This window comes from Myxocyprinus asiaticus, chromosome 9 (assembly GCF_019703515.2).
Source record: "Myxocyprinus asiaticus isolate MX2 ecotype Aquarium Trade chromosome 9, UBuf_Myxa_2, whole genome shotgun sequence".
Taxonomy (NCBI): domain Eukaryota; kingdom Metazoa; phylum Chordata; class Actinopteri; order Cypriniformes; family Catostomidae; genus Myxocyprinus; species Myxocyprinus asiaticus.
Window position 1 is genome coordinate 50169587 of NC_059352.1, and position 12742 is coordinate 50182328.

Here is a 12742-nt window from a genome sequence, read left to right on the forward strand (position 1 = left end):
ATTATCGTTATCGTATCGGCCACAATGAGCTGAGAATTATCGTTATCGTATCGGCCACAATGAGCTGAGAATTATCGTTATTGGCCAAAATGGGCTGAGAATTATTGGTTATCGTATCGGCCACAATGAGCTGAGAATTATCATTATTGGCCAAAATGGGCTGAGAATTATCGGTTATCGTATCGGCCACAATGAGCTGAGAATTATTGGTTATATGTATATGTATCGGCCAAAATGAGCAAGAAATGATCAGTATCAGCCCCAATGAGCTGAGAATTATTGGTTATATGTATATGTATCGGCCAAAATGAGCAAGAAATGATCGGTATCAGCCACAATGAGCTAGAAATTATCTGTATCGGCCAAAATGAGCTAGAAATTATCTGTATCGGCCAAAATGAGCTAGAAATTATCGGTTACTGGCCAAAATGGGCTGAGAATTATTGGTTATCGTATCGGCCACAATGAGCTGAGAATTATTGGTTATCTGTATCGGCCAAAATGAGCAAGAAATTATCTGTATCGGCCAAAATGAGCTAGAAATTATCGGTTACTGGCCAAAATGGGCTGAGAATTATTGGTTATCGTATCGGCCACAATGAGCTGAGAATTATCGTTATCGTATCGGCCACAATGAGCTGAGAATTATCGTTATTGGCCAAAATGGGCTGAGAATTATTGGTTATCGTATCGGCCACAATGAGCTGAGAATTATCATTATTGGCCAAAATGGGCTGAGAATTATCGGTTATCGTATCGGCCACAATGAGCTGAGAATTATCGTTATTGTATCGGCCACAATGAGCTGAGAATTATCGCTATTGGCCAAAATGGGCTGAGAAATATTGGTTATCGTATCGGCCACAATGAGCTGAGAATTATTGGTTATATGTATATGTATCGGCCAAAATGAGCAAGAAATGATCGGTATCAGCCACAATGAGCTGAGATTTATTGGTTATATGTATATGTATCGGCCAAAATGAGCAAGAAATGATCGGTATCAGCCACAATGAGCTGAGAATTATTGGTTATCTGTATCGGCCAAAATGAGCTAGAAATTATCGGTATTAGCCACAATGACCTGAGAATTATCGGTTACTGGCCAAAATGGGCTGAGAATTATCGGTTATTGTATCGGCCACAATGAGCTGAGAATTATCGTTATTGGCCAAAATGGGCTGAGAATTATCAGTTATCGTATCAGCCACAATGAGCTGAGAATTATCGTTATTGGCCAAAATGGGCTGAGAATTATTGGTTATCGTATCGGCCACAATGAGCTGAGAATTATTGGTTATATGTATCAGCCAAAATGAGCAAGAAATGATCAGTATCGGCCAAAATGAGCTAGAAATTATCGGTTACTGGCCAAAATGGGCTGAGAATTATTGGTTATCGTATCGGCCACAATGAGCTGAGAATTATTGGTTATCTGTATCGGCCAAAATGAGCAAGAAATTATCTGTATCGGCCAAAATGAGCTAGAAATTATCGGTTACTGGCCAAAATGGGCTGAGAATTATTGGTTATCGTATCGGCCACAATGAGCTGAGAATTATCGTTATCGTATCGGCCACAATGAGCTGAGAATTATCGTTATTGGCCAAAATGGGCTGAGAATTATTGGTTATCGTATCGGCCACAATGAGCTGAGAATTATCATTATTGGCCAAAATGGGCTGAGAATTATTGGTTATCGTATCGGCCACAATGAGCTGAGAATTATTGGTTATATGTATATGTATCGGCCAAAATGAGCAAGAAATGATCGGTATCAGCCACAATGAGCTGAGAATTATTGGTTATATGTATATGTATCGGCCAAAATGAGCAAGAAATGATCGGTATCAGCCACAATGAGCTGAGAATTATTGGTTATATGTATATGTATCGGCCAAAATGAGCAAGAAATGATCGGTATCAGCCACAATGAGCTGAGAATTATTGGTTATCTGTATCGGCCAAAATGAGCAAGAAATTATCTGTATCGGCCAAAATGAGCTAGAAATTATCGGTTACTGGCCAAAATGGGCTGAGAATTATTGGTTATCGTATCGGCCACAATGAGCTGAGAATTATTGGTTATCTGTATCGGCCAAAATGAGCAAGAAATTATCTGTATCGGCCAAAATGAGCTAGAAATTATCGGTTACTGGCCAAAATGGGCTGAGAATTATTGGTTATCGTATCGGCCACAATGAGCTGAGAATTATCGTTATCGTATCGGCCACAATGAGCTGAGAATTATCGTTATTGGCCAAAATGGGCTGAGAATTATTGGTTATCGTATCGGCCACAATGAGCTGAGAATTATCATTATTGGCCAAAATGGGCTGAGAATTATCGGTTATCGTATCGGCCACAATGAGCTGAGAATTATTGGTTATATGTATATGTATCGGCCAAAATGAGCAAGAAATGATCAGTATCAGCCACAATGAGCTGAGAATTATTGGTTATATGTATATGTATCGGCCAAAATGAGCAAGAAATGATCGGTATCAGCCACAATGAGCTGAGAATTATTGATTATATGTATATGTATCGGCCAAAATGAGCAAGAAATGATCGGTATCAGCCACAATGAGCTGAGAATTATTGGTTATCTGTATCGGCCAAAATGAGCAAGAAATTATCGGTATTAGCCACAATGACCTGAGAATTATCGGTTACTGGCCAAAATGGGCTGAGAATTATCGGTTATTGTATCGGCCACAATGAGCTGAGAATTATCGTTATTGGCCAAAATGGGCTGAGAATTATCAGTTATCGTATCAGCCACAATGAGCTGAGAATTATCGTTATTGGCCAAAATGGGCTGAGAATTATTGGTTATCGTATCGGCCACAATGAGCTGAGAATTATTGGTTATATGTATCGGCCAAAATGAGCAAGAAATGATCGGTATCAGCCACAATGAGCTGAGAATTATCGGTTACTGGCCAAAATGGGCTGAGAATTATTGGTTATCGTATCGGCCACAATGAGCTGAGAATTATTGGTTATATGTATCGGCCAAAATGAGCAAGAAATTATCGGTATCAGCCACAATGAGCTAAGAATTATTGGTTATCGTATCGGCCACAATGAGCTGAGAATTATCATTATTGGCCAAAATGGGCTGAGAATTATCGGTTATTGTATCGGCCACAATGAGCTGAGAATTATCGTTATTGGCCAAAATGGGCTGAGAATTATTGGTAATCGTATCGGCCACAATGAGCTGAGAATTATTGGTTATCTGTATTGGCCAAAATGAGCAAGAAATTATCGGTATCAGCCACAATGAGCTAAGAATTATTGGTTATCTGTATCGGCCAAAATGAGCTAGAAATGATCTGTATCGGCCAAAATGAGCAAGAAATTATCAGTTACTGGCCAAAATGGGCTGAGAATTATTGGTTATCGTATCGGCCACAATGAGCTGAGAATTATCATTATTGGCCAAAATGGGCTGAGAATTATCGGTTATCATATCAGCCACAATGAGCTGAGAATTATAGTTATTGGCCAAAATGGGCTGAGAATTACTGGTTATCTGTATCGGCCAAAATGAGCAAGAAATTATCTGTATCGGCCGAAATGAGCTAAGAATTATTGTATCGGCCACAATGACCTGAGAATTATTGGTTATCGTATCGGCCACAATGAGAAAGGAATTATCGGTTATCGGCCACAATGAGCTGAGAATTATTGGTAATCGTATCGGCCACAATGACCTGAGAATTATTGGTATTGGACAAATTGAGCTAGGAATTATCTGTATCAGCCACAATGAGCTGAGAATTATTGGTTATCTGTATTGGCAACAATGAGCTGGAAATTATCGGTAATCGCATCAGCCACAATGAGCAAGGAATTATCGGTTATCAGCCAAAATGGGCTGAGTATTATTGGTTATCTATATTGGCCACAATGAGCAAGGAATTATCGGAAATCGTCCAAAAGTAATTCAGACATCAAAAGCTTAATCTTCAGAGATCAGAACTGGATGTGATAGTTATTGTTGAAGAGGATGATGGGACTATTTTTTAACTATAAGTATTTTTAACCCACAATTTCTCTCAGCAGCCATTTTCACACTCAGTTCAACTAATGTTTCTCCTGTGAACAAGATCAGGGAACATCATTGCCCTGTTTGAATTCATTCTAATAAATATTTCCACACCAACTTTATTCTGTAGCCTGAGGAGGAGTCTGATAAACCAAAAAGATAGAAAGACAAACAGGATTGGAACGAGATGAGGGTGAGAAAATGATGGCTGAATTTTCATTTTTGGGTTAACAATTATTAAAATACAAACCCACACATTTCAGATAAGCTGATGACCTGCTGTATTGCAGATTGTATTTGTATAACAGTTACATTAAATATGTTAACTTACATGTTGTTAAGGACACACCAGCCGCAGTGTGGGTCTCTGGAGCTCAAACATTCAGAACATGTTGTGTACTGAGAACAGCTCTCCACCGGCACACGCGTCACCTACAGAGAAACATACACATTATATACACATACAGCAGGAGTAAATTAGATTTAATACATTATATAATACACAGCAAAAGTAAATGAGAGTAATGATGCAGTAATGCGGCACATCTGTCTTAACTCGATAGAGAAGCTTCAGGCCTCAAATGAGCACTGGAGTGTGTAAAACACGTTTTCTGCAGTCCGTATGTGTACTGTGCAGTACTGGTGTGTAAATGTGTGTGTTTAGTACAGAATGAGCTTATCACACGTTTTACCATATGATGGTGACCACAAAGATCATTGTTTGATTGACAGACACCCTGAAGCCCTCCTGCTTTGTACAGAACAACATCATTATGTACGGAGGGGCAGGAGCAATGACAAAACAAAAGCATAAACGAAAAGACAAAAATGGTTAATGGTTTTAAACTCTAGCCTGTTTATCATTGAATTTCCTGTTGAATGATAATACCTATATTATGTTACATCTTAAGGCAAATCTAAACCAAGAATGCATGATGGGAAATTCAATCCTTTAAATCCAACCTAACAACATGCCCCTACCCCTGCAGATGACACACATACACACACCAAAAATCAGGTGTGAGAGTGAATGGACGATCACTGAGAACGGATCAGTTTACAGACAGATGAGTAAGAATGGAGAGGAGAGAGAGAGATGAGGTGATGAAGATGAGTGGAGAGGAAGAACAGATGGTCAGATTCTCATGATTACAGGGTTGTGTGTGTTCTGGGTACATAAAATGTTCTGAAATAAGTTCAGCATATGCTGTGTGCGTGTGTGTGTGTGTGTGTGTGAGAGAGAGAGAGAGAGAGAGAGAGAGAGAGAGAGAGAGAGAGAAAATGCAAGCTGGAAAAAATGATCATGCAATTACGAGAACCTTATTTGACTCATGTTCAATATTAATATTTGTCATTTTAATTTCTCATATAGCTCTATAATCTTCTCTAACACACACGCTTGTGTGCACCCATGAGCTGCGTTCATCTGATATTCAGCGTGTTAATCTGAAGCCTGCAGCCATTACAGAAACAAATCAAGGCAAGATGACTGACATATATCACATAACAGAGCCTGATAATGGATTTTAAACACACACACTATCTCTCTCTCTCACTGATGAGAAACAAGTGTTTTAGTGCTCAAGGCTTCAAATGTCAATCAAATATTTGGCGTGTTGAAACGTGAGCGTGTAACACTGATATTAACAAACACACGGCTGATGTAAAAATCTCCAACCATTATATCTGAGCTCAAACTGAAACTCAAACTAGATGTTGTGGCAAATGGAAAATACTTTTTGTAGTTCACAAGCTTTTCTATACAAGTCTTTAATGTTATTTAAGAGCCATGTGTTTTTAGCAAGACATTACCACAGGATCCGCTTCTACATTAAACAGCTAGCTGTAATGCATCATAAGCAGAACTATTTTTACCTGACAGAGCATCTTAGGGAGGATAAGGAAGGATGGAAATAAAAAACAAAAGAAGGAAGAAAGAAAATAGGATGAAAATAATAAAGGAATAAATTAAGGAAAGAAAGGGAAGGAAATGAGGAAGGAATGAACTGAAAAAAGGAGGCGATATAGGAAGGAAATAAGTATGAAAATAAGAAAGGAAGGAAGGAAGGAAAGACATGAGGGGGGAAGCAGGAAGGAATGCAATTAGGAAGTAAGGAAATGAAGGGAGAAAGGAAATATGGAAGGAATGAGGGAAAGAAATAAGGATGAAAATAAGAAAGGAAATCATAAAGGAAAAAACTAAATAAGAAAGGGGGAGGAAATGAGGAAGGAACGATTGAAAAAAGGAAGAAAGGAAATTAATAAGGAAGGAAGGGATAAAGGAAGATAAGTATGGAAATAAGAAAGGAAGGAATTTAGGAAGGAAAGAAATAAGGATGAAAATAAGAAAGGAAATCATAAAGGAATAAAATTAACTAAGGAAGGAAGGGGAGGAATGAGGAAGGAATGAATTGAAAAAAGGAAAAAATTTAATGAAAAAGGAAGGAGGGGATAAAGGAAGAAAATTAAAGAAAAAATGAAATCATATTGGAAAAAGGAAATTAGGAAGGAAGGACATGAGGAAGGAAATTAAAAAAGGAAGAAAGGAAATAAAATAAAAAATAAGGAAGAAATTAGGAAGGAAATGAAGGGAGAAAGGAAATAAGGAAGGGAGGACATGAGGAAGGAAATAAAGGAAATAAGAAGGAAGGAATGAAAGGAGGAGGAAATGAGGAAGAAAGGAAATGAGAAAGGAAGAATAGACATGAAAAAAGAGGAAGGAATTAGGGAGGAAGAAAATGAAGGGAGAAAGGAATAAGGTAGGAATGAAGGAAAGAAATAAGGATGTAAATAAGAAAGGAAATCATTAAGGAAAAAACTAAATAAGGAAGGGGGAGGAAATGAGGAAGGAACGACTGAAAAAAGGAAGAAAAGAAATGAAAAAGGAAGGGATAAAGGAAGGAAATAAGTATGGAAATAAGGAAGCAAGGATACAAGGAAAAGAAAATAAGAAAGGAAATCATAATGGAAAAAAATGAACTAAGGAAGGAAGGGGAGGAATGAGGAAGGAACGAACTGAAAAAAGGAAGAAATGAAAAAGGAAGGAGGGGATAAAGGATGGAAATAAGAAAAGAAGGAAATGAGGAAGGAAGGAAATCAAAGGAAAAAATAAATCGTATTGGAAAAAGAAAATTAGGAAGGAAGGAAAGACATGAGGGGGGAAGCAGGAAGGAAGTAAATGAGGAAGTAAGGAAATGAAAAAAGACAGGAAGGAAATGAAGGGAGAAATGAAATAAAGAAAGAAGGAAATAAGGAAATGAAAAAAGAAGGAAGGAAATAGAAAGAAAATAAGGAAGCAAGGAAGGAATAAAAGGAGGGAGGAAATGAGGAAGGAATGAAGGATAGAAATAAGGATGAAAATAAGGAAATCATAAAGGAAAAGAAACTAAAAAAGAAGAAAGGAAATGAATAAGGAAGGAATGGATAAAGGAAGGAAATAAGTATGGAAATAAGAAAGGAAGGAAGAAAATAAATAAGGATGAAAACAAGAAAAGAAATCATAAAGGAAAAAATTAACTAAGGAAGGAAGGGGGAGGAATGATTGAAAGAAGGAAGAAAGGAAATAAATAAGGAAGGAAAGAATGAAGGGATAAAGGAAGGAAATAAGTATGGAAATAAGAAAGAAGGAAATTAGTAAGGAAGGAAATCAAAAGAAAAAAGGAAATCATAAAGGAAAAAGAAAACAAGGAAGGAAGGACATGAAGGGGAAAAGCAGGAAGGAAGGAAATGAGGAAGTAAGGAAATGAAAAAGGAAGGAAATTAAGGTAGAAAGGAAATAAGGAAGGAATGAAAGGAAATGAAAAAGGAAGGACATAAGGATGTAAATAAGAAAGGAAGGGTGTGGAGGGAGGACATGAGGAAGGAAGGAAATAAAGGGAGAAAGGAAAGAAGGACATGAAAAAGGAAAGAAATCAAAAAGGAAATAAGGAAGGAAAGACATGAAAAGGTAGGAAGAAAGAAGGAGATAAGTATGGAAAGAAGGAAAGAAGTGAAAAAAAAGAAAGAATTATGAAGAAAAGAACAAAGCATATGGAAGACAGAATGAATGAAAGTGCAAAGAAAGGTACAATGAAAAAATAATGAATGGTAGAAAAAGTATGAAAGAAAAATACACTCTAAATTACTGTACTGCTTTTCTCACCCTCAGATTCATCTGATTGGCCCAAAATTGTTTTTGTGTTTTATGTAAAAAATAAAAACAAAAAAAACAATACATCTCCAATCCAGAGCATTTGAATAAAAATCCTACACACACAATCAATACTCCATAAACAGCAGTTGTTAATTAGCCTCAGACTGGATGATTTACTGTGTGCTGATATAAGAGATTATGAGATTAACTTTGCACTGGATGATCAATGACTTGATTACAAAGAACAAAAAGGTTAAGACTTTAAAACTCCAGAGCTTAAACAGCACACATGATAACCTCCCCTCTCTTTCTCTCTCTCCTAATCACAAAATTACACAGTTCCCACATAAAAATTCTAGTAGAATTATCCATTGAAGAGGTCATGTTCAACACTTTTGGACCATTTCCCCTTCTTTTTTTGTACCATTTTCCATTCATGTCAGTCAAGGTTTCTTGCATCAATTCATAATTTAGTTTTACATCATCATTTTCCACCCTCTCTCTGACATTGTTTCCTAACCAGACAAGTGATTTATCTTCATATAAAATTCCGATTTCAAACACAAACATGTTTGAGCTTCATCCAGATGTGACGGTCATCTGGTTTTATCTGGAGAGATTTGGGAGCTGAGGTTGTCCAATAACGTAGCGGTTCGCTCGAGGCTGAGCAGATCGGATGGGCGCATGGAGACAGACTATCAGACACTTTTTAATTAACTGCTGGAGAACAAGAGACCAATGCTAAATTACTCTGTCAATGCTTTTAATGGTAGTTTAACTTCTGTTCGAGCAGTGGCTCTCAATTCTAACCCTGCAGCTTATTATCTCACAACGAAAAAGGAAGGAATAGGAAAAAGCAGAAACTAATAGCAACATTTTGTATTTTGCTTTTCACGATTATTCTCAGACCTCTGACATTATATGAAGTGAATTAAAAAGGTTTCATGTGGAAATAATAATAAAAAAGGCATTCTTTAAAGCAGAAGTGTGTAATTTCACAGAATGGAAAAAACATCACTGATGGGTACATACAGATACAGCTGCAACACAGAAACACACGTGTGTGAGTGTGAGAATCGATACACTAACACATCAATAAGCAGGTCAGATGACACTTTAAATTACATCACATTTAAGCTCTCCAACACATGTAAAGATCCAAACGTGTGTTTGTGTGTGCAAGAGAGAGAGAGAGAGAGAGAGAGACTAAAATAACCCTTCACTACATAATACACTGTATAACAGTTACTAAAATATTTAATTTTAACCCTTATACTGCATTTTTGGGCTGCCGCCTGCAAATTTTCACACTCAAATTGAAAAGCTCACCATTCACACATACTGTGGACTAACTGCAAAACATTGGTCTAATTTTTCAGAGACCCCCCCAAATAAATATAATAATACTCCAATTATTCATAAATAATATTGTATGTGTTTATAATCTTATGATAAACAGAATTTTGTCTTTTTATTTGTTGTTGTCCTAAATTTGTAAGCATGTAATACTGGTTCTGTTCACTCTACCTCACTTTGAAAAGTCTCATTTTACTCCACTAAGTGGCAGAAAGAACTAGAAAAAAAAAAATGTCTCTCTCACATTCCATCACAATATACAAATCTGAAATGTAGGTGGCGCTCTAACATATTTTAGCCCTCAGATGTGCTCGTCCATAGACATTCAGTCTAATTTTCAGTTCAAGCACCACCCTCGTTGTTTCATTGGATATCTCGGCCTCTGAGTGGACTAGAAGCCCAATCTAGGTGTCATTAGAAATATATATATATGATATATAACATTTTATCAATTGTTGAAAACATATTTTCTGATGACTTGTCCATTTATGTGCTATGTAAAGGACTTTTATTTCATATAAATATTTCTACCCCATTACCTCTACCCCAAGCCACTAATTTTCAAAGCAAATGTTTTGAGGATTTTAAATAACATAAATGCAGAAGTGTTAGTTATCTCTGAAAAGTTCAGATTCTAAGCTTTCCAATGATACCTCATATGCCTGACTTATGTATACGGAGTCTTTAACGTTTTAAGCGTAATTTTTTTTCGTGATATAGCACCCCCTTTGGAGTTTAAGGGGTTAAAAACGTATATTCAACATTTCTGAAAACACAGTCACAAACACAGTACAATCTCTTCAACTTGACAAATGAGGACAGTCCTTAGAAATATAAAGTTCGGGGGGCCTGGGTAGCTCAGTGAGTATTGACGCTGACTACCACCCTTGGAGTCGTGAGTTCGAATCCAGGGCGTGCTGAGTGATTCCAGCCATGTCTCCTTAACAACCAAATTGGCCCGGTTGCTAGGGAGGGTAGAGTCACATGGGGTAACCTCCTCGTGGTCGTTATAATGTAGTTTTCGCTCTCGGTGGGGCGTGTGGTGAGTTGTGCGTGGATGCGCAGAGAATAGCGTGAGCCTCCACACGTGCTACGTCTCCACGGTAACGCGCTCAACAAGCCATGTGATAAGATGCACGGATTGACGGTCTCAGACGCAGAGGCAACTGAGATTCGTCCTCCGCCACCCAGATACGCCACCATGAGGACTTGGAGCGCATTGAGTATTGGGCATTCCAAATTGGGGAGAAAAGGGGAGATTTTTTTTTAATAAAAATACATAAGAAAAAAATATAGAGTTCATAAATTGGACTAATGAGCTTGAATCAACAGCATTTGTGTAAAATATTGATTTTCTGATTAATCACGATCTTCATCGTAACAATCTCGTTATCGTTTCTTAAAATCCCAAAACTGATCTTTTACTTTTACTTAAAAGTTTTCTTCAGTTTTGGTTGGGTCACTTATTATATCTGTTAAATATATAGCAATTGAACAGCATAGATAATTTAAAATTTACAGCATTAGCTTATATACGTCCTTTCAAATGTTAACAAAATGAACATTATAACTAAAATATACCCAAATTAAAACTGATATATTGGTTTTACCAATTAAGTTACTTTTTGGAACTATCAGTTATCTGCAAAAATCTATGTCGTTAGTTGCAGTTTTTTCATCATTTCGTCATTTCAAAATAAGAGTCCCCGGTGTGTTTCGGGCATGTTCATACTTAAAAGTCTCGCGTTATGCACTAAATATTCATTTTATCTGGTTATTATTGGGATTTTGGTTGAACAAAAAACTGCATCTGGGATTTTTTTCCCTTTTGGACTCTCTGTCTTGTCCACCATAGTAAAGAATGTATAAGAATTTTGTTTGACATTGTATAAATCAATTTTAAAAACTATCTGCTGATTAATCAGTTATTGGCCTTTCCCACCACCTAAGTTATCGGTATCGACAAAATCCACCCTAAATAAGTCAAATCACATCGAATCGAATCAGCAAATCTGAATTGATACACAGCCCTACATTAGTGCAAATTTTCACTGTTGGTTACTATAGAAAAAATGGCCTTGTCCTATAATAATAATAATAATAATAATAATAATAATAATTTAAAAAAAGAACAAAAATGCAGTTACAGCGATTGTTAAAGTAGTTACATGAATTATTTGGTAAAACGTGTTTATTATTTGAGATTTTTGAATTATTTTTTTATTTTTTATTATTATTTTTAAATTACTTTTCAGTGCTAAACAGTTCCATATAGTAATATCTTTTTACGCATATCATGTGAAAGTTACTGGGTTTGCCGTTACGTTATCATAACATTGAAGTTAAAAGATTAGATATAACGTTGCACAAATGATTTAAATTATTGATTTTATCACCTTAGTCTCATGTTTAAAGGACATAACGGTAAGTCTTACAGCAAAACAGTTAGCATATTAACATGCGCTTTAAAAGTTTGATTTCGGTTGTGATAAAATAATTCGTCTTTTTAAAATGTCATTTAAACGTTTAAATCTGACTGAAAAAGTACAGATTTCTTTTACAGAAATTAGTCCAAATTTGTAGAAGTCGGACTGACAGACCTAGATAATGCGAATGAAGTTGAAGCTCGGCTTCGTCCAGCATGTATACATGTTAATCTAATTGCAATCGGCTTCCACGTTGGGCCTCAACTAAACAAAAACCAGAGCTCAATTAATCGTGCGCATGTAAACGTACTGAATGTGTAGTTTAAAGTTTTTGTGTTGTGAAAAAATGTGGTAATCGTAGTGTTGGGTAAGTTACTTTAAAAAAAATTTATCCACTACAAATTATGACCTACTTCTCTAAACACTGTAATCAGATTACTTTACTGATTACTTCATTGTAAAAGTAATCACATTACTAATTACTATACTTTTAAGTTACTTTCTAAAACACAAATTCTTTTTTGTTTTTCCATTCAACAATGTCAAAACAATGTCTATTTTCTCCTTTTACATTGTCGCACACCCATTCGCTGTCACAAAAATGCAAACAGATGTACAGTATTTTTTTTGGTAACCCAAGTAATGTACTTAAAAGTAACTATTTTCATTGTAAGTTAGTAACTGTAATCTGATTGCAAGAATGTAAAATAGAATGTGTTACACTACTTTTTGTGCCTAAAAGTCATTTTATTTCAGTAACTAATTACTTTT

The 12742-nt window shown here is 36.2% G+C and overlaps 1 protein-coding gene across 2 annotated transcripts in view; it reads right to left on the reverse strand.

Moving 5' to 3' along the window:
* LOC127445892 (plexin-A1-like) overlaps positions 1–12742 on the reverse strand; it is a 176326-nt gene that overhangs the window by 83647 nt on the left and 79937 nt on the right. Inside the window, exon 5 of one of the 2 annotated variants that reach the window (XM_051706360.1) lies at positions 4389–4489. In XM_051706360.1, the coding sequence (XP_051562320.1) occupies positions 4389–4489 (101 nt within the window). Of the gene's footprint in view, positions 1–4388; positions 4490–10515; positions 10754–12742 lie in introns of those variants that run through there. The other variant, XM_051706361.1, reaches the window with a different exon arrangement.